This window comes from Oncorhynchus nerka, unplaced genomic scaffold (genome assembly GCF_034236695.1).
Source record: "Oncorhynchus nerka isolate Pitt River unplaced genomic scaffold, Oner_Uvic_2.0 unplaced_scaffold_1009, whole genome shotgun sequence".
Lineage (NCBI taxonomy): Eukaryota > Metazoa > Chordata > Actinopteri > Salmoniformes > Salmonidae > Oncorhynchus > Oncorhynchus nerka.
In genome coordinates this window covers 125,220-147,851 of record NW_027040292.1, presented here as the reverse complement: position 1 = coordinate 147,851, position 22,632 = coordinate 125,220, and the positions used below count along the sequence as shown (strand labels likewise).

General features: G+C 46.9%; 1 protein-coding gene across 1 annotated transcript in view; it reads left to right on the top strand.

Moving 5' to 3' along the window:
• LOC135570264 (GATOR2 complex protein WDR59-like) overlaps nucleotides 1-21,169 on the top strand; it is a gene marked incomplete at its 5' end in the record, with an annotated part of 39,247 nt that extends 18,078 nt beyond the window's left edge. The window contains 5 exons of the mRNA XM_065016383.1: nucleotides 12,962-13,041; nucleotides 13,183-13,315; nucleotides 15,895-16,007; nucleotides 19,686-19,850; nucleotides 20,639-21,169. Coding sequence (XP_064872455.1) covers nucleotides 12,962-13,041; nucleotides 13,183-13,315; nucleotides 15,895-16,007; nucleotides 19,686-19,850; nucleotides 20,639-20,857 — 710 coding nt within the window. The remainder of the gene's footprint in view (nucleotides 1-12,961; nucleotides 13,042-13,182; nucleotides 13,316-15,894; nucleotides 16,008-19,685; nucleotides 19,851-20,638) is intronic.
• Nucleotides 21,170-22,632: the final 1,463 nt, after the last annotated feature.

Sequence of the window (22,632 nt, the reverse complement as noted above, 5' to 3'; positions counted from 1 at the left end):
CTACCAGCCTGGGTAATATACCTCTACCAGCCTGGGTGGTTGGGTATTATACCTCTACCAGCCTGGGTGGTTGGGTATTATACCTCTACCAGCCTGGGTGGCTGGGTAATATACCTCTACCAGCCTGGGTGGCTGGGTAATATACCTCTACCAGCCTGGGTAATATACCTCTACCAGCCTGGGTGGCTGGGTAATATACCTCTACCATCCTGGGTAATATACCTCTACCATCCTGGGTGGCTGGGTAATATACCTCTACCAGCCTGGGTAATATACCTCTACCAGCCAGGGTGTTTGGGTATTATACCTCTACCAGCCTGGGTGGTTGGGTATTATACCTCTACCAGCCTGGGTGGCTGGGTAATATACCTCTACCAGACTGGGTGGCTGGGTAATATACCTCTACCAGCCTGGGTAATATACCTCTACCAGCCTGGGTAATATAACTCTACCAGCCTGGGTAATATACCTCTACCAGTCTGGGTAATATACCTCTACCAGCCTGGGTAATATACCTCTACCAGCCTGGGTAATATACCTCTACCAGCCTGGGTAATATACCTCTACCAGCCTGGGTAATATACCTCTACCAGCCTGGGTAATATAACTCTACCAGCCTGGGTGGTTGGGTAATATACCTCTACCAGCCTGGGTGGCTGGGTAATATACCTCTACCAGCCTGGGTGGCTGGGTAATATACCTCTACCAGCCTGGGTAATATACCTCTACCAGCCTGGGTAATATACCTCTACCAGCCTGGGTAATATACCTCTACCAGCCTGGGAGGCTGGGTAATATACCTCTACCAGCCTGGGTATTATACCTCTACCAGCCTGGGTATTATACCTCTACCAGCCTGGGTGGCTGGGTAATATACCTCTACCAGCCTGGTTAATATACCTCTACCAGCCTGGGTGGTTGGGTAATATAACTCTACCAGCCTGGGTGGCTGGGTAATATACCTCTACCAGTCTGGGTAATATACCTCTACCAGGCTGGGTTGTTGGGTAATATACCTCTACCAGCCTGGGTAATATACCTCTACCAGCCTGGGTAATATACCTCTACCAGCCTGGGTGGCTGGGTAATATACCTCTACCAGCCTGGGTAATATACCTCTTCCAGCCTGGGTGGTTGGGTAATATACCTCTTCCAGCCTGGGTGGTTGGGTAATATAACTCTACCAGCCTGGGTGGCTGGGTAATATACCTCTACCAGTCTGGGCAATATACCTCTACCAGCCTGGGTAATATACCTCTACCAGCCTGGGTAATATACCTCTACCAGCCTGGGTAATATACCTCTACCAGTCTGGGTAATATACCTCTACCAGCCTGGGTAATATACCTCTACCAGCCTGGGTAATATACCTCTACCAGCCTGGGTATTATACCTCTACCAGCCTGGGTGGCTGGGTAATATACCTCTACCAGCCTGGGTAATATACCTCTACCAGCCTGGGTAATATACCTCTACCAGCTTGGGTAATATACCTCTACCAGCCTGGGTAATATACCTCTACCACCCTGGGTAATATACCTCTACCAGCCTGGGTAATATACCTCTACCAGCCTGGGTAATATACCTCTACCAGCCTGGGTGGCTGGGTAATATACCTCTACCAGCCTGGGTAATATAACTCTACCAGCCTGGGTAATATACCTCTACCAGGCTGGGTTGTTGGGTAATATACCTCTACCAGCCTGGGTAATATACCTCTACCAGCCTGGGTAATATACCTCTACCAGCCTGGGTGGCTGGGTAATATACCTCTACCAGCCTGGGTAATATACCTCTACCAGCCTGGGTGGCTGGGTAATATACCTCTACCAGCCTGGGTAATATACCTCTACCAGCCTGGGTGTTTGGGTATTATACCTCTACCAGCCTGGTTGGTTGGGTATTATACCTCTACCAGCCTGGGTGGCTGGGTAATATACCTCTACCAGCCTGGGTAATATACCTCTACCAGCCTGGGTAATATAACTCTACCAGCCTGGGTAATATACCTCTACCAGTCTGGGTAATATACCTCTACCAGCCTGGGTAATATACCTCTACCAGCCTGGGTAATATACCTCTACCAGCCTGGGTAATATACCTCTACCAGCCTGGGTAATATAACTCTACCAGCCTGGGTGGTTGGGTAATATACCTCTACCAGCCTGGGTGGCTGGGTAATATACCTCTACCAGCCTGGGTGGCTGGGTAATATACCTCTACCAGCCTGGGTAATATACCTCTACCAGCCTGGGTAATATACCTCTACCAGCCTGGGAGGCTGGGTAATATACCTCTACCAGCCTGGGTATTATACCTCTACCAGCCTGGGTGGCTGGGTAATATACCTCTACCAGCCTGGTTAATATACCTCTACCAGCCTGGGTGGTTGGGTAATATAACTCTACCAGCCTGGGTGGCTGGGTAATATACCTCTACCAGTCTGGGTAATATACCTCTACCAGCCTGGGTAATATACCTCTACCAGCCTGGGTAATATACCTCTACCAGCCTGGGTGGCTGGGTAATATACCTCTACCAGCCTGGGTAATATACCTCTACCAGCCTGGGTAATATACCTCTACCAGCCTGGGTAATATACCTCTACCAGCCTGGGTAATATACCTCTACCAGCCTGGGTAATATACCTCTACCACCCTGGGTAATATACCTCTACCAGTCTGGGTAATATACCTCTACCAGCCTGGGTAATATACCTCTACCAGCCTGGGTAATATACCTCTACCAGTCTGGGTAATATACCTCTACCAGCCTGGGTAATATACCTCTACCAGCCTGGGTAATATACCTCTACCAGCCTGGGTATTATACCTCTACCAGCCTGGGTGGCTGGGTAATATACCTCTACCAGCCTGGGTAATATACCTCTACCAGCCTGGGTAATATACCTCTACCAGCTTGGGTAATATACCTCTACCAGCCTGGGTAATATACCTCTACCACCCTGGGTAATATACCTCTACCAGCCTGGGTAATATACCTCTACCAGCCTGGGTAATATACCTCTACCAGCCTGGGTAATATACCTCTACCAGCCTGGGTATTATACCTCTACCAGCCTGGGTGGCTGGGTAATATACCTCTACCAGCCTGGGTAATATACCTCTACCAGCCTGGGTAATATACCTCTACCAGCTTGGGTAATATACCTCTACCAGCCTGGGTAATATACCTCTACCACCCTGGGTAATATACCTCTACCAGCCTGGGTAATATACCTCTACCAGCCTGGGTAATATACCTCTACCAGCCTGGGTGGCTGGGTAATATACCTCTACCAGCCTGGGTAATATACCTCTACCAGCCTGGGTGGCTGGGTAATATACCTCTACCAGCCTGGGTAATATACCTCTACCAGCCTGGGTGGTTGGGTATTATACCTCTACCAGCCTGGGTGGTTGGGTATTATACCTCTACCAGCCTGGGTGGCTGGGTAATATACCTCTACCAGCCTGGGTGGCTGGGTAATATACCTCTACCAGCCTGGGTAATATACCTCTACCAGCCTGGGTGGCTGGGTAATATACCTCTACCATCCTGGGTAATATACCTCTACCATCCTGGGTGGCTGGGTAATATACCTCTACCAGCCTGGGTAATATACCTCTACCAGCCAGGGTGTTTGGGTATTATACCTCTACCAGCCTGGGTGGTTGGGTATTATACCTCTACCAGCCTGGGTGGCTGGGTAATATACCTCTACCAGACTGGGTGGCTGGGTAATATACCTCTACCAGCCTGGGTAATATACCTCTACCAGCCTGGGTAATATAACTCTACCAGCCTGGGTAATATACCTCTACCAGTCTGGGTAATATACCTCTACCAGCCTGGGTAATATACCTCTACCAGCCTGGGTAATATACCTCTACCAGCCTGGGTAATATACCTCTACCAGCCTGGGTAATATACCTCTACCAGCCTGGGTAATATAACTCTACCAGCCTGGGTGGTTGGGTAATATACCTCTACCAGCCTGGGTGGCTGGGTAATATACCTCTACCAGCCTGGGTGGCTGGGTAATATACCTCTACCAGCCTGGGTAATATACCTCTACCAGCCTGGGTAATATACCTCTACCAGCCTGGGTAATATACCTCTACCAGCCTGGGAGGCTGGGTAATATACCTCTACCAGCCTGGGTATTATACCTCTACCAGCCTGGGTATTATACCTCTACCAGCCTGGGTGGCTGGGTAATATACCTCTACCAGCCTGGTTAATATACCTCTACCAGCCTGGGTGGTTGGGTAATATAACTCTACCAGCCTGGGTGGCTGGGTAATATACCTCTACCAGTCTGGGTAATATACCTCTACCAGGCTGGGTTGTTGGGTAATATACCTCTACCAGCCTGGGTAATATACCTCTACCAGCCTGGGTAATATACCTCTACCAGCCTGGGTGGCTGGGTAATATACCTCTACCAGCCTGGGTAATATACCTCTTCCAGCCTGGGTGGTTGGGTAATATACCTCTTCCAGCCTGGGTGGTTGGGTAATATAACTCTACCAGCCTGGGTGGCTGGGTAATATACCTCTACCAGTCTGGGCAATATACCTCTACCAGCCTGGGTAATATACCTCTACCAGCCTGGGTAATATACCTCTACCAGCCTGGGTAATATACCTCTACCAGTCTGGGTAATATACCTCTACCAGCCTGGGTAATATACCTCTACCAGCCTGGGTAATATACCTCTACCAGCCTGGGTATTATACCTCTACCAGCCTGGGTGGCTGGGTAATATACCTCTACCAGCCTGGGTAATATACCTCTACCAGCCTGGGTAATATACCTCTACCAGCTTGGGTAATATACCTCTACCAGCCTGGGTAATATACCTCTACCACCCTGGGTAATATACCTCTACCAGCCTGGGTAATATACCTCTACCAGCCTGGGTAATATACCTCTACCAGCCTGGGTGGCTGGGTAATATACCTCTACCAGCCTGGGTAATATAACTCTACCAGCCTGGGTAATATACCTCTACCAGGCTGGGTTGTTGGGTAATATACCTCTACCAGCCTGGGTAATATACCTCTACCAGCCTGGGTAATATACCTCTACCAGCCTGGGTGGCTGGGTAATATACCTCTACCAGCCTGGGTAATATACCTCTACCAGCCTGGGTGGCTGGGTAATATACCTCTACCAGCCTGGGTAATATACCTCTACCAGCCTGGGTGTTTGGGTATTATACCTCTACCAGCCTGGTTGGTTGGGTATTATACCTCTACCAGCCTGGGTGGCTGGGTAATATACCTCTACCAGCCTGGGTAATATACCTCTACCAGCCTGGGTAATATAACTCTACCAGCCTGGGTAATATACCTCTACCAGTCTGGGTAATATACCTCTACCAGCCTGGGTAATATACCTCTACCAGCCTGGGTAATATACCTCTACCAGCCTGGGTAATATACCTCTACCAGCCTGGGTAATATAACTCTACCAGCCTGGGTGGTTGGGTAATATACCTCTACCAGCCTGGGTGGCTGGGTAATATACCTCTACCAGCCTGGGTGGCTGGGTAATATACCTCTACCAGCCTGGGTAATATACCTCTACCAGCCTGGGTAATATACCTCTACCAGCCTGGGAGGCTGGGTAATATACCTCTACCAGCCTGGGTATTATACCTCTACCAGCCTGGGTGGCTGGGTAATATACCTCTACCAGCCTGGTTAATATACCTCTACCAGCCTGGGTGGTTGGGTAATATAACTCTACCAGCCTGGGTGGCTGGGTAATATACCTCTACCAGTCTGGGTAATATACCTCTACCAGCCTGGGTAATATACCTCTACCAGCCTGGGTAATATACCTCTACCAGCCTGGGTGGCTGGGTAATATACCTCTACCAGCCTGGGTAATATACCTCTACCAGCCTGGGTAATATACCTCTACCAGCCTGGGTAATATACCTCTACCAGCCTGGGTAATATACCTCTACCAGCCTGGGTAATATACCTCTACCACCCTGGGTAATATACCTCTACCAGTCTGGGTAATATACCTCTACCAGCCTGGGTAATATACCTCTACCAGCCTGGGTAATATACCTCTACCAGTCTGGGTAATATACCTCTACCAGCCTGGGTAATATACCTCTACCAGCCTGGGTAATATACCTCTACCAGCCTGGGTATTATACCTCTACCAGCCTGGGTGGCTGGGTAATATACCTCTACCAGCCTGGGTAATATACCTCTACCAGCCTGGGTAATATACCTCTACCAGCTTGGGTAATATACCTCTACTACCAGCCTGGGTAATATACCTCTACCACCCTGGGTAATATACCTCTACCAGCCTGGGTAATATACCTCTACCAGCCTGGGTAATATACCTCTACCAGCCTGGGTGGCTGGGTAATATACCTCTACCAGCCTGGGTAATATAACTCTACCAGCCTGGGTAATATACCTCTACCAGGCTGGGTTGTTGGGTAATATACCTCTACCAGCCTGGGTAATATACCTCTACCAGCCTGGGTAATATACCTCTACCAGCCTGGGTGGCTGGGTAATATACCTCTACCAGCCTGGGTAATATACCTCTACCAGCCTGGGTGGCTGGGTAATATACCTCTACCAGCCTGGGTAATATACCTCTACCAGCCTGGGTGGTTGGGTATTATACCTCTACCAGCCTGGGTGGTTGGGTATTATACCTCTACCAGCCTGGGTGGCTGGGTAATATACCTCTACCAGCCTCGGTGGCTGGGTAATATATCTCTACCAGCCTGGGTAATATACCTCTACCAGCCTGGGTAATATACCTCTACCAGCCTGGGTGGCTGGGTAATATACCTCTACCAGCCTGGGTAATATACCTCTACCAGCCTGGGTGGCTGGGTAATATACCTCTACCAGCCTGGGTAATATACCTCTACCAGCCTGGGTGTTTGGGTATTATACCTCTACCAGCCTGGTTGGTTGGGTATTATACCTCTACCAGCCTGGGTGGCTGGGTAATATACCTCTACCAGCCTGGGTAATATACCTCTACCAGCCTGGGTAATATAACTCTACCAGCCTGGGTAATATACCTCTACCAGTCTGGGTAATATACCTCTACCAGCCTGGGTAATATACCTCTACCAGCCTGGGTAATATACCTCTACCAGCCTGGGTAATATAACTCTACCAGCCTGGGTGGTTGGGTAATATACCTCTACCAGCCTGGGTGGCTGGGTAATATACCTCTACCAGCCTGGGTGGCTGGGTAATATACCTCTACCAGCCTGGGTAATATACCTCTACCAGCCTGGGTAATATACCTCTACCAGCCTGGGAGGCTGGGTAATATACCTCTACCAGCCTGGGTATTATACCTCTACCAGCCTGGGTGGCTGGGTAATATACCTCTACCAGCCTGGTTAATATACCTCTACCAGCCTGGGTGGTTGGGTAATATAACTCTACCAGCCTGGGTGGCTGGGTAATATACCTCTACCAGTCTGGGTAATATACCTCTACCAGCCTGGGTAATATACCTCTACCAGCCTGGGTAATATACCTCTACCAGCCTGGGTGGCTGGGTAATATACCTCTACCAGCCTGGGTAATATACCTCTACCAGCCTGGGTAATATACCTCTACCAGCCTGGGTAATATACCTCTACCAGCCTGGGTAATATACCTCTACCAGCCTGGGTAATATACCTCTACCACCCTGGGTAATATACCTCTACCAGTCTGGGTAATATACCTCTACCAGCCTGGGTAATATACCTCTACCAGCCTGGGTAATATACCTCTACCAGCCTGGGTGGCTGGGTAATATACCTCTACCAGCCTGGGTAATATACCTCTACCAGCCTGGGTGGCTGGGTAATATACCTCTACCAGCCTGGGTAATATACCTCTACCAGCCTGGGTGTTTGGGTATTATACCTCTACCAGCCTGGGTGGTTGGGTATTATACCTCTACCAGCCTGGGTGGCTGGGTAATATACCTCTACCAGCCTGGGTGGCTGGGTAATATACCTCTACCTGCCTGGGTGGCTGGGTAATATACCTCTACCTGCCTGGGTGGCTGGGTAATATACCTCTACCAGCCTGGGTAATATACCTCTACCAGCCTGGGTGGTTGGGTAATATAACTCTACCAGCCTAGGTTGCTGGGTAATATACCTCTACCAGCCTGGGTGGCTGGGTAATATACCTCTACCAGCCTGGGTGGTTGGGTAATATAACTCTACCAGCCTGGTTGGCTGGGTAATATACCTCTACCTGCCTGGGTGGCTGGGTAATATACCTCTACCTGCCTGGGTGGCTGGGTAATATACCTCTACCTGCCTGGGTGGCTGGGTAATATACCTCTACCAGCCTGGGTGGCTGGGTAATATATACCTCTACCAGCCTGGGTGGCTGGGTAATATAACTCTACCAGCCTGGGTAATATACCTCTACCAGCCTGGGTAATATACCTCTACCAGCCTGGGTAATATACCTCTACCAGCCTGGGTGGCTGGGTAATATACCTCTACCAGCCTGGGTAATATACCTCTACCAGCCTGGGTAATATAACTCTACCAGCCTGGGTAATATACCTCTACCAGCCTGGGTAATATACCTCTACCAGCCTGGGTAATATACCTCTACCAGCCTGGGTAATATACCTCTACCAGCCTGGGTGGCTGGGTAATATACCTCTACCTGCCTGGGTGGCTGGGTAATATACCTCTACCAGCCTGGGTGGCTGGGTAATATATACCTCTACCAGCCTGGGTGGCTGGGTAATATAACTCTACCAGCCTGGGTAATATACCTCTACCAGCCTGGGTAATATACCTCTACCAGCCTGGGTAATATACCTCTACCAGCCTGGGTGGCTGGGTAATATACCTCTACCAGCCTGGGTAATATACCTCTACCAGCCTGGGTAATATAACTCTACCAGCCTGGGTAATATACCTCTACCAGCCTGGGTAATATACCTCTACCAGCCTGGGTAATATACCTCTACCAGCCTGGGTAATATACCTCTACCAGCCTGGGTAATATACCTCTACCAGCCTGGGTGGTTGGGTAATATAACTCTCCCAGCCTAGGTTGCTGGGTAATATACCTCTACCAGCCTGGGTGGCTGGGTAATATACCTCTACCAGCCTGGGTGGTTGGGTAATATAACTCTACCAGCCTGGGTGGCTGGGTAATATACCTCTACCTGCCTGGGTGGCTGGGTAATATACCTCTACCTGCCTGGGTGGCTGGGTAATATACCTCTACCTGCCTGGGTGGCTGGGTAATATACCTCTACCTGCCTGGGTGGCTGGGTAATATACCTCTACCTGCCTGGGTGGCTGGGTAATATACCTCTACCAGCCTGGGTGGCTGGGTAATATATACCTCTACCAGCCTGGGTGGCTGGGTAATATATACCTCTACCAGCCTGGGTGGCTGGGTAATATAACTCTACCAGCCTGGGTAATATACCTCTACCAGCCTGGGTAATATACCTCTACCAGCCTGGGTAATATACCTCTACCAGCCTGGGTGGTTGGGTAATATAACTCTACCAGCCTAGGTTGCTGGGTAATATACCTCTACCAGCCTGGGTGGCTGGGTAATATACCTCTACCAGCCTGGGTGGTTGGGTAATATAACTCTACCAGCCTGGGTGGCTGGGTAATATACCTCTACCTGGCTGGGTAATATACCTCTACCTGCCTGGGTGGCTGGGTAATATACCTCTACCAGCCTGGGTAATATAACTCTACCAGCCTGGGTGGCTGGGTAATATACCTCTACCTGGCTGGGTAATATACCTCTACCAGCCTAGGTTGCTGGGTAATATACCTCTACCAGCCTGGGTGGCTGGGTAATATACCTCTACCAGCCTGGGTGGTTGGGTAATATAACTCTACCAGCCTGGTTGGCTGGGTAATATACCTCTACCTGCCTGGGTGGCTGGGTAATACACCTCTACCTGCCTGGGTGGCTGGGTAATATACCTCTACCTGCCTGGGTGGCTGGGTAATATACCTCTACCAGCCTGGGTGGCTGGGTAATATATACATCTACCAGCCTGGGTGGCTGGGTAATATAACTCTACCAGCCTGGGTAATATACCTCTACCAGCCTGGGTAATATACATCTACCAGCCTGGGTAATATACCTCTACCAGCCTGGGTAATATACCTCTACCAGCCTGGGTGGCTGGGTAATACACCTCTACCAGCCTGGATAATATACCTCTACCAGCCTGGGTAATATAACTCTACCAGCCTGGGTAATATACCTCTACCAGCCTGGGTAATATACCTCTACCAGCCTGGGTAATATACCTCTACCAGCCTGGGTAATATACCTCTACCAGCCTGGGTAATATACCTCTACCAGCCTGGGTAATATACCTCTACCAGCCTGGGTGGTTGGGTAATATAACTCTACCAGCCTAGGTTGCTGGGTAATATACCTCTACCAGTCTGGGTAATATACCTCTACCAGCCTGGGTAATATACCTCTACCAGCCTGGGTAATATACCTCTACCAGCCTGGGTAATATACCTCTACCAGCCTGGGTGGTTGGGTAATATACCTCTACCAGCCTGGGTGGTTGGGTAATATACCTCTACCAGCCTGGGTGGTTGGGTAATATAACTCTACCAGCCTGGGTGGTTGGGTAATATAACTCTACCAGTTTGGGTAATATACCTCTACCAGCCGGGTAATATACCTCTACCAGCCTGGGTAATATACCTCTACCAGCCTGGGTAATATAACTCTACCAGCCTGGGTAATATACCTCTACCAGCCTGGGTGGCTGGGTAATATACCTCTACCAGCCTGGGTAATATACCTCTACCAGCCTGGGTAATATAACTCTACCAGCCTGGGTGGCTGGGTAATATACCTCTACCAGCCTGGGTAATATACCTCTACCAGCCTGGGTAATATACCTCTACCATCCTGGGTGGTTGGGTAATATACCTCTACCAGCCTGGGTGGTTGGGTAATATACCTCTACCAGCCTGGGTGGTTGGGTAATATAACTCTACCAGCCTGGGTAATATAACTCTACCAGCCTGGGTGGTTGGGTAATATAACTCTACCAGCCTGGGTAATATACCTCTACCAGCCTGGGTGGTTGGGTAATATACCTCTACCAGCCTGGGTGGTTGGGTAATATACCTCTACCAGCCTGGGTGGTTGGGTAATATAACTCTACCAGCCTGGGTAATATAACTCTACCAGCCTGGGTGGTTGGGTAATATAACTCTACCAGCCTGGGTAATATACCTCTACCAGCCTGGGTAATATACCTCTACCAGCCTGGGTAATATACCTCTACCAGCCTGGGTAATATAACTCTACCAGCCTGGGTAATATACCTCTACCAGCCTGGGTAATATACCTCTACCAGCCTGGGTAGCTGGGTAATATACCTCTACCAGCCTGGGTAATATACCTCTACCAGCCTGGGTAATATATACCTCTACCAGCCTGGGTAATATACCTCTACCAGCCTGGGTGGCTGGGTAATATACCTCTACCAGCCTGGGTAATATACCTCTACCAGCCTGGGTAATATACCTCTACCAGCCTGGGTGGCTGGGTAATATACCTCTACCAGCCTGGGTAATATACCTCTACCAGCCTGGGTAATATACCTCTACCAGCCTGGCTAATATAACTCTACCAGCCTGAGTAATATACCTCTACCAGCCTGGGTAATATACCTCTACCAGCCTGGGTAATATACCTCTACCAGCCTGGGTAATATACCTCTACCAGCCTGGGTAATATACCTCTACCAGCCTGAGTATTATAACTCTACCAGCCTGGGTAATATACCTCTACCAGCCTGGGTAATATACCTCTACCAGCCTGGGTAATATACCTCTACCAGCCTGGGTGGCTGGGTAATATACCTCTACCAGCCTGGGTAATATACCTCTACCAGCCTGGGTAATATACCTCTACCAGCCTGGGTAATATAACTCTACCAGCCTGAGTAATATACCTCTACCAGCCTGGGTAATATACCTCTACCAGCCTGGGTAATATACCTCTACCAGCCTGGGTAATATACCTCTACCAGCCTGAGTAATATAACTCTACCAGCCTGGGTAATATACCTCTACCAGCCTGGGTAATATACCTCTACCAGCCTGGGTAATATACCTCTACCAGCCTGGGTGTCTGGGTAATATACCTCTACCAGCCTGGGTATTATACCTCTACCAGCCTGGGTAATATACCTCTACCAGCCTGGGTATTATACCTCTACCAGCCTGGGTATTATACCTCTACCAGCCTGGGTAATATATATATAGAGTTAAGTCCTCTGATTCTCCTGTCTCGTTGTCTCATTGTCCATAGAGTTCAGTCCTCTGAGTCTCCTGTCTCGTTGTCTCATTCTCCATAGAGTTCAGTCCTCTGATTCTCCCTGTCTCGTTGTCTCATTCTCCATAGAGTTCAGTCCTCTGAGTCTCCTGTCTCGTTGTCTCTTCCTCCATAGAGTTCAGTCCTCTGATTCTCCCTGTCTCGTTGTCTCCTTCTCCATAGAGTTCAGTCCTCTGAGTCTCCTGTCTCGTTGTCTCATTCTCCATAGAGTTCAGTCCTCTGATTCTCCCTGTCTCGTTGTCTCATTCTCCATAGAGTTCAGTCCTCTGATTCTCCCTGTCTCGTTGTCTCATTCTCCATAGAGTTCAGTCCTCTGATTCTCCCTGTCTCGTTGTCTCATTGCCCATAGAGTTCAGTCCTCTGATTCTCCTTGTCTCGTTGTCTCATTGTCCATATAGTTCAGTCCTCTGATTCTCCCTGTCTCGTTGTCTCATTCTCCATAGAGTTCAGTCCTCTGATTCTCCCTGTCTCGTTGTCTCATTCTCCATAGAGTTCAGTCCTCTGATTCTCCTGTCTCGTTGTCTCATTGTCCATAGAGTTCAGTCCTCTGATTCTCCTGTCTCGTTGTCTCCTACTAGCTTCTAAGGAGTACCAGATGGTGACTTTGTCCAGAGACCAGACTCTGAGAATATGGAGGCTGGATCCACAGCTACAGAAGGTGTGGAATCTGTCAAATCCAATATTCTATTAAAATCTCTATGGGTCCCTGGTCAGAAGTGGTGCGGTATTTAGGAACTGGGTGTCATTTGGGACTCACTTCATGTTAACTCCATGTTAAATGTATGTTCTCCCTGTGTAGCTGTGTGCCAACGACCTGGTAGAGGATCCGATAGAGGGGATCAGCCTAACTACCGAGTCAGAGAAGAGCCTTCCCTCTCAGGACCCTGAACCCACCATACACAGCTGTGGCCTGCCAGCCGAACACCTGCAAGGTAATCAACGCCCGCCTGGCTAACACGATGGGTCATGTGATCATCTGGCGAAGTGGTCTTTGGTTTAGACATGCTAGCTAGCTAAACGATGAACCTAATGGTGCTTTCAAGACAACTGGGGAACTTGGAGGTTAAATTATGACGGCGCTACAGTAGAACAGAGGAATGTATAGACCTGACTACAGTAGAACAGAGGAATGTATAGACCTGACTACAGTAGAACAGAGGAATGTATAGACTACAGTAGAACAGAGGAATGTATAGACTGACTACAGAGGAATGTATAGACCTGACTACAGTAGAACAGAGGAATGTATAGACCTGACTACAGTAGAACAGAGGAATGTATAGACCTGACTACAGTAGAACAGAGGAATGTATAGACCTGACTACAGTAGAACAGAGGAATGTATAGACCTGACTACAGAGGAATGTATAGACCTGACTACAGTAGAACAGAGGAATGTATAGACCTGACTACAGTAGAACAGAGGAATGTACAGACCTGACTACAGTAGAACAGAGGAATGTATAGACCTGACTACAGTAGAACAGAGGAATGTATAGACCTGACTACAGTAGAACAGAGGAATGTATAGACCTGACTACAGTAGAACAGAGGAATGTATAGACCTGACTACAGTAGAACAGAGGAATGTATAGACCTGACTACAGAGGAATGTATAGACCTGACTACAGTAGAACAGAGGAATGTATAGACCTGACTACAGTAGAACAGAGGAATGTATAGACCTGACTACAGTAGAACAGAGGAATGTATAGACCTGACTACAGTAGAACAGAGGAATGTATAGACCTGACTACAGTAGAACAGAGGAATGTATAGACCTGACTACAGTAGAACAGAGGAATGTATAGACCTGACTACAGTAGAACAGAGGAATGTATAGACCTGACTACAGTAGAACAGAGGAATGTATAGACCTGACTACAGTAGAACAGAGGAATGTATAGACCTGACTACAGAGGAATGTATAGACCTGACTACAGTAGAACAGAGGAATGTATAGACCTGACTACAGTAGAACAGAGGAATGTATAGACCTGACTACAGTAGAACAGAGGAATGTATAGACCTGACTACAGTAGAACAGAGGAATGTATAGACCTGACTATAGTAGAACAGAGGAATGTATAGACCTGACTACAGTAGAACAGAGGAATGTATAGACCTGACTACAGAGGAATGTATAGACCTGACTACAGTAGAACAGAGGAATGTATAGACCTGACTACAGAGGAATGTATAGACCTGACTACAGTAGAACAGAGGAATGTATAGACCTGACTACAGTAGAACAGAGGAATGTATAGACCTGACTACAGAGGAATGTATAGACCTGACTACAGTAGAACAGAGGAATGTATAGACCTGACTACAGTAGAACAGAGGAATGTATAGACCTGACTACAGTAGAACAGAGGAATGTATAGACCTGACTACAGTAGAACAGAGGAATGTATAGACCTGACTACAGTAGAACAGAGGAATGTATAGACCTGACTACAGAGGAATGTATAGACCTGACTACAGTAGAACAGAGGAATGTATAGACCTGACTACAGTAGAACAGAGGAATGTATAGACCTGACTACAGAGGAATGTATAGACCTGACTACAGTAGAACAGAGGAATGTATAGACCTGACTACAGTAGAACAGAGGAATGTATAGACCTGACTACAGTAGAACAGAGGAATGTATAGACCTGACTACAGAGGAATGTATAGACCTGACTACAGTAGAACAGAGGAATGTATAGACCTGACTACAGTAGAACAGAGGAATGTATAGACCTGACTACAGTAGAACAGAGGAATGTATAGACCTGACTACAGTAGAACAGAGGAATGTATAGACCTGACTACAGTAGAACAGAGGAATGTATAGACCTGACTACAGAGGAATGTATAGACCTGACTACAGTAGAACAGAGGAATGTATAGACCTGACTACAGTAGAACAGAGGAATGTATAGACCTGACTACAGTAGAACAGAGGAATGTATAGACCTGACTACAGTAGAACAGAGGAATGTATAGACCTGACTACAGAGGAATGTATAGACCTGACTACAGTAGAACAGAGGAATGTATAGACCTGACTACAGTAGAACAGAGGAATGTATAGACCTGACTACAGTAGAACAGAGGAATGTATAGACCTGACTACAGAGGAATGTATAGACCTGACTACAGAGGAATGTATAGACCTGACTACAGAGGAATGTATAGACCTGACTACAGTAGAACAGAGGAATGTATAGACCTGACTACAGTAGAACAGAGGAATGTATAGACCTGACTACAGTAGAACAGAGGAATGTATAGACCTGACTACAGTAGAACAGAGGAATGTATAGACCTGACTACAGAGGAATGTATAGACCTGACTACAGTAGAACAGAGGAGTGAGTGTTGTCTCTCTCTCTCTCTCACCAACTCTCTCTCACACCATCTCTCTCTCTCTCTCTCTCTCTCTCTCTCTCTCTCTCTCACACCAACTCTCTCTCTCTCTCTCTCTCACACCAACTCTCTCACTTTCTCACTCACTCACAGACCAGGCTGGTGCTCTGACCTCCGGTGGTAGACATGACTCTTCTGCTCTGCCCCAGACACTGCAACAGGAGTTCTCTCTGGTCAACCTGCAGATCAGAAACGTCAACGTGGAGGTGAGCTTATAACTCCTAATGACGTTTCCTATGATAGTCTTATCAAATCAAATCAAATGTATTTATATAGCCCTTCGTACATCAGCTGATATCTCAAAGTGCTGTACAGAAACCCAGCCTAAAACCCCAAACAGCAAGCAATGAAGGTGTAGAAGCACGGTGGCTAGGAAAAACTCCCTAGAAAGGCCAAAACCTAGGAAGAAACCTAGAGAGGAACCAGGCTATGTGGGGTGGCCGGTCCTCTTCTGGCTGTGCCGGGTGGAGATTATAACAGAACATGACCAAGATGTTCAAATGTTCATAAATGACCAGCATGGTCGAATAATAATAAGGCAGAACAGTTGAAACTGGAGCAGCAGCACAGTCAGGTGGACTGGGGACAGCAAGGAGTCATCATGTCAGGTAGTCCTGGGGCACGGTCCTAGGGCTCAGGTCAGTTGAAACTGGAGCAGCAGCACAGTCAGGTGGACTGGGAACAGCAAGGAGTCATCATGTCAGGTAGTCCTGGGACATGGTCCTAGGGCTCAGGTCCTCCGAGAGAGAGAAAGAGAGAATTTATAACTCATAATGACATATGCTATGTCAATTATTTAAAATGGGTTATGACTCCTAACGACATCTAATGACTTTGTTATGTAGGCTTTATGACAGTGTAGCTAGACGGACCCCTACTCCCTTCATACCGTTACAATGGCTTTATTATGGTCTGTCCAATAGAACTACATCTCCCTTTATTATGGTCTGGTCTATAGAACTACATCTCCCTTTATTATGGTCTGTTCAACATAACTACATCTCCCTTTATTATGGTCTGTTCAACATAACTACATCTCCCTTTATTATGGTCTGTTCAATAGAACTACATCTCCCTTTATTATGGTGGTCTGTTCAACAGAACTACATCTCCCTTTATTATGGTCTGTTCAACAGAACTACATCTCCCTTTATTATGGTCTGTTCAATAGAACTACATCTCCCTTTATTATGGTCTGTCCAATAGAACTACATCTCCCTTTATTATGGTCTGGTCTATAGAACTACATCTCCCTTTATTATGGTCTGTCCAATAGAACTACATCTCCCTTTATTATGGTCTGTCCAATAGAACTACATCTCCCTTTATTATGGTCTGGTCTATAGAACTACATCTCCCTTTATTATGGTCTGGTCTATAGAACTACATCTCCCTTTATTATGGTCTGGTCAATAGAACTACATCTCCCTTTATTATGGTGGTCTGTTCAATAGAACTACATCTCCCTTTATTATGGTCTGTCCAATAGAACTACATCTCCCTTTATTATGGTCTGGTCTATAGAACTACATCTCCCTTCATTATGGTCTGTTCAACAGAACTACATCTCCCTTTATTATGGTGGTCTGTTCAACATAACTACATCTCCCTTTATTATGGTCTGTTCAACATAACTACATCTCCCTTTATTATGGTCTGTTCAATAGAACTACATCTCCCTTTATTATGGTCTGTCCAATAGAACTACATCTCCCTTTATTATGGTCTGTTCAACATAACTACATCTCCCTTTATTATGGTCTGTTCTATAGAACTACATCTCCCTTTATTATTATGGTCTGTTCAATAGAACTACATCTCCCTTTATTATGGTCTGTTCAATAGAACTACATCTCCCTTTATTATGGTCTGTTCAACATAACTACATCTCCCTTTATTATGGTCTGTTCTATAGAACTACATCTCCCTTTATTATGGTCTGTTCAACATAACTACATCTCGCTTTATTATGGTCTGTTCAATAGAACTACATCTCCCTTTATTATGGTCTGTTCAATAGAACTACATCTCCCTTTATTATGGTCTGTTCAATAGAACTACATCTCCCTTTATTATGGTCTGTTCAATAGAACTACATCTCCCTTTATTATGGTCTGTTCTATAGAACTACATCTCCCTTTATTATGGTCTGTTCAACATAACTACATCTCCCTTTATTATGGTCTGTTCTATAGAACTACATCTCCCTTTATTATTATGGTCTGTTCAATAGAACTACATCTCCCTTTATTATGGTCTGTTCAATAGAACTACATCTCCCTTTATTATGGTCTGTTCAACATAACTACATCTCCCTTTATTATGGTCTGTTCTATAGAACTACATCTCCCTTTATTATGGTCTGTTCAACATAACTACATCTCGCTTTATTATGGTCTGTTCAATAGAACTACATCTCCCTTTATTATGGTCTGTTCAATAGAACTACATCTCCCTTTATTATGGTCTGTTCAATAGAACTACATCTCCCTTTATTATGGTCTGTTCAATAGAACTACATCTCCCTTTATTATGGTCTGTTCTATAGAACTACATCTCCCTTTATTATGGTGGTCTGTTCTATAGAACTACATCTCCCTTTATTATGGTGGTCTGTTCTATAGAACTACATCTCGCTTTATTATGGTCTGTTCAACAGAACTACATCTCCCTTTATTATGGTCTGGTCAACAGAACTACATCTCCAGAACTCTGACACAGTGTCACTTTGTGTCCCGACATGTTTCCTGCTTCCCATATGTTCTACATAGTACCAATGTGGTTCTGTGGTGTGATTGTTCTACGTAAAACCAATGTGGTTCTGTGGTGTGATTGTTCTACATAGTACCAATGTGGTTCTGTGGTGTGATTGTTCTACGTAAAACCAATGTGGTTCTGTGGTGTGATTGTTCTCCTTGGTACCAATGTGGTTCTGTGGTGTGATTGTTCTACATTGTACCAATGTGGTTCTGTGGTGTGATTGTTCTACATAGTACCAATGTGGTTCTGTGGTGTGATTGTTCTACGTAAAACCAATGCGTTTCTCTGGTGTGATTGTTCTCCTTGGTACCAATGTGGTTCTGTGGTGTGATTGTTCTCCTTGGTACCAATGCGGTTCTGTGGTGTGATTGTTCTCCTTGGTACCAATGTGGTTCTGTGGTGTGATTGTTCTCCTTGGTACCAATGTGGTTCTGTGGTGTGATTGTTCTCCTTGGTACCAATGTGGTTCTGTGGTGTGATTGTTCTCCTTGGTACCAATGTGGTTCTGTGGTGTGATTGTTCTCCTTGGTACCAATGCGGTTCTGTGGTGTGATTGTTCTCCTTGGTACCAATGTGGTTCTGTGGTGTGATTGTTCTCCATAGTACCAATGTGGTTCTGTGGTGTGATTGTTGTCCTTGGTACCAATGCGGTTCTGTGGTGTGATTGTTCTCCTTGGTACCAATGTGGTTCTGTGGTGTGATTGTTCTCCTTGGTACCAATGTGGTTCTGTGGTGTGATTGTTCTACATAGTACCAATGTGGTTCTGTGGTGTGATTGTTCTCCATGGTACCAATGTGGTTCTGTGGTGTGATTGTTCTCCTTGGTACCAATGTGGTTCTGTGGTGTGATTGTTCTCCTTGGTACCAATGTGGTTCTGTGGTGTGATTGTTCTCCATGGTACCAATGTGGTTCTGTGGTGTGATTGTTCTCCTTGGTACCAATGCGGTTCTGTGGTGTGATTGTTCTCCTTGGTACCAATGTGGTTCTGTGGTGTGATTGTTCTCCTTGGTACCAATGTGGTTCTGTGGTGTGATTGTTCTCCTTGGTACCAATGTGGTTCTGTGGTGTGATTGTTCTCCTTGGTACCAATGTGGTTCTGTGGTGTGATTGTTCGGGTCTCCAGATGGATGCGGTGAATCGTAGCTGTGTGGTGTCAGCCGTGTTCGGGACCAACCAGGTCCACCTGGTGGTGAAGTTCCCTTCCCACTACCCCAACAACGCAGCTCCATCCTTCCAGTTCATCTCCCCTACCACCATCCCCACAGCCATGAGGACCAAGATACAGAAGGTGACTGTGTGTGTGTGTGTCCTACCACCATCCCCACAGCCATGAGGACCAAGATACAGAAGGTGACTGTGTGTGTGTGTGTGTGTGTGTGTGTGTGTGTGTGTGTCCTACCACCATCCCCACAGCCATGAGGACCAAGATACAGAAGGTGACTGTGTGTGTGTGTGTGTGTGTCCTACCACCATCCCCACAACCATGAGGACCAAGATACAGAAGGTGACCGTGTGTGTGTGTGTGTCCCCTACCACCATCCCCACAGCCATGACGACCAAGATACAGAAGGTGTGTGTGTGTGTGTGTGTGTGTGTGTGTGTGTGTGTGTGTGTGTGTGTGTGTGTCCTACCACCATCCCCACAGCCATGAGGACCAAGATACAGAAGGTATGTGTGTGTGTGTGTGTGTGTGTGTGTCCCCTACCACCATCCCCACAGCCATGAGGACCAAGATACAGAAGGTATGTGTGTGTGTGTGTGTCCTACCACCATCCCCACAGCCATGAGGACCAAGATACAGAAGGTGTGTGTGTGTGTGTGTGTGTGTGTGTGTGTGTGTGTGTGTGTGTGTACCCTACCACCATCCCCACAGCCATGAGGACCAAGATACAGAAGGTGTGTGTGTGTGTGTGTGTGTGTGTGTGTGTACCCTACCACCATCCCCACAGCCATGAGGACCAAGATACAGAAGGTGTGTGTGTCTCTGTGTGTGCGCGTGTGCGTGCGTCTCTATCGTGTGTGTGTGTGTGTGTGTGTCTGTCTCTCTCTCCTCACAGTTGTATCTCCTCTGTGTAGATCCTGACAGACACGTCACTGCAGAAGGTCAAGAGGAATCAGAACTGTCTGGAGCCCTGTGTTAGACAGCTGGTGTCCTGTCTGGAGTCTTACATGGTGAGACGCATACATTTTAAATACTTTTTATTTTTAATCCACGAATCACATTACATCAAGAACCGTTCAAACATTTCGAAAGGTCTTGGACACAATGACACTCGTGGACAATGTTCCCTCTAAGAAGAAATGCCATGTGGCACAGAGAAGTGGGAAGTTTACACACACCTTAGCCAAATACATTTAAACTCAGTTTTTTCACAATTCCTGACATTTAATCTGAGTAAAAAGTCTTTGTTTTAGGTCAGTTAGGATCACCATTTTTATTTTAAGAATGTGAAATGTCAGAATAATAGTAGAGAGAGTGAGCGTAGCCTAGTGGTTAGAGCGTTGGACTAGTAACCGGAAGGTTGCGAGTTCAAACCCCCGAGCTGACAAGGTACAAATCTGTTGTTCTGCCCCTGAACAGGCAGTTAACCCACTGTTCCCAGGCCGTCATTGAAAATAAGAATGTGTTCTTAACTGACTTGCCTGGTTTAATAAAGGTACAAAAAATATTTTAAAAAATGCAGCTTTTATTTCTTTACTACACCGGCTCCGAAGCTCGCCTTATGTGGCAGGGCAAACTATTACAGACTATAAAGGGAAGCAGAGCCGCCCAGTGACACGAGCCTACCAGACGAGCTAAATCACTTCTATGCTCGCTTCGAGGCAGGCAAGCAACACTGAAACATGCATGAGAGCATCAGTTGTTCCGGATGACTGTGTGATCACGCTCTCCGTAGCCGATCTGCGGGTCTAGACTGATTACCAGGACGTGTGCTCCGAGCATGTGCTGACCAACTGGTCAGGTGTCTTCACTGACATTTTCAACATGTCCCTGATTGAGTCTGTAATACCAACATGTTTCAAGCAGACCACCATAGTCCCTGTGCCCAAGAACACAAAGGCAACCTGCCTAAATGACTACAGACCCGTAGCCATGAAGTGCTTTGAAAGGCTGGTCATGGCTCACATCAACACCATTATCCCAGAAACCCTAGACCCACTTCAATTTGCATACAGATGACTCAATCTCTATTGCACTCCACACTGCCCTTTCCCACCTGGACAGAAGGAACACCTATGTGAGAATGGTGTTCATTGACTACAGCTCAGCGTTCAACAACATAGTACCGTCAAAGCTCATCAATAAGCTCAGGACCCTGGGACTAAACACCTCCCTCTGCAACTGGATCCTAGACTTCCTGACGGGCCGCCTCCCAGGTGGTGAGGGTAGGTAACAACACATCCGCCACGCTGATCCTCAACACTGGAGCTCCCCAGGGGGTGCGTGCTCAGTCCCCTCCTGTACTCCCTGTTCACCCACAACTACATGGTCAGGTACGACTCCAACACCATCATTAAGTTTGCAGACGACATAACAGTGGTAGGCCTGATCACCGACAACGACGAGACAGCCTGTAAGTGTAACGGATCTCTTCGTCGTCTGACGACGAGTATGAAATATGGGACCAATGCGCAGCGCGGTAAGTGTCCATGTTAATTTATTAACTGAACACACAAAACAAAATCACGAAGTGAATGGAAGAAACGAAACAGTTCCGCAAGGTGACATTTACACTAAACAGAAAATAAACACCCACAAACAAGAGTGGGAAAACAGGCTACCTAAGTATGATTCTCAATCAGAGACAACGATCGACAGCTGCCTCTGATTGGGAACCATACCAGGCCAAACACATAGAAATACCAAACATAAAACATCAAATGCCCACCCCAGCTCACGCCCTGACCTACCTAAAATAGAAACATACAAAAGGAACTAAGGTCAGAACGTGACAATGACGAGGAAGTCAGAGACCTGGCCGTGTGGTGCCAGTCAGGAAACTAAAAAGATTTGGCATGGGTCCTCAGATCCTCAAAAGGTTTTACAGCTGCACCATCGAGAGCATCCT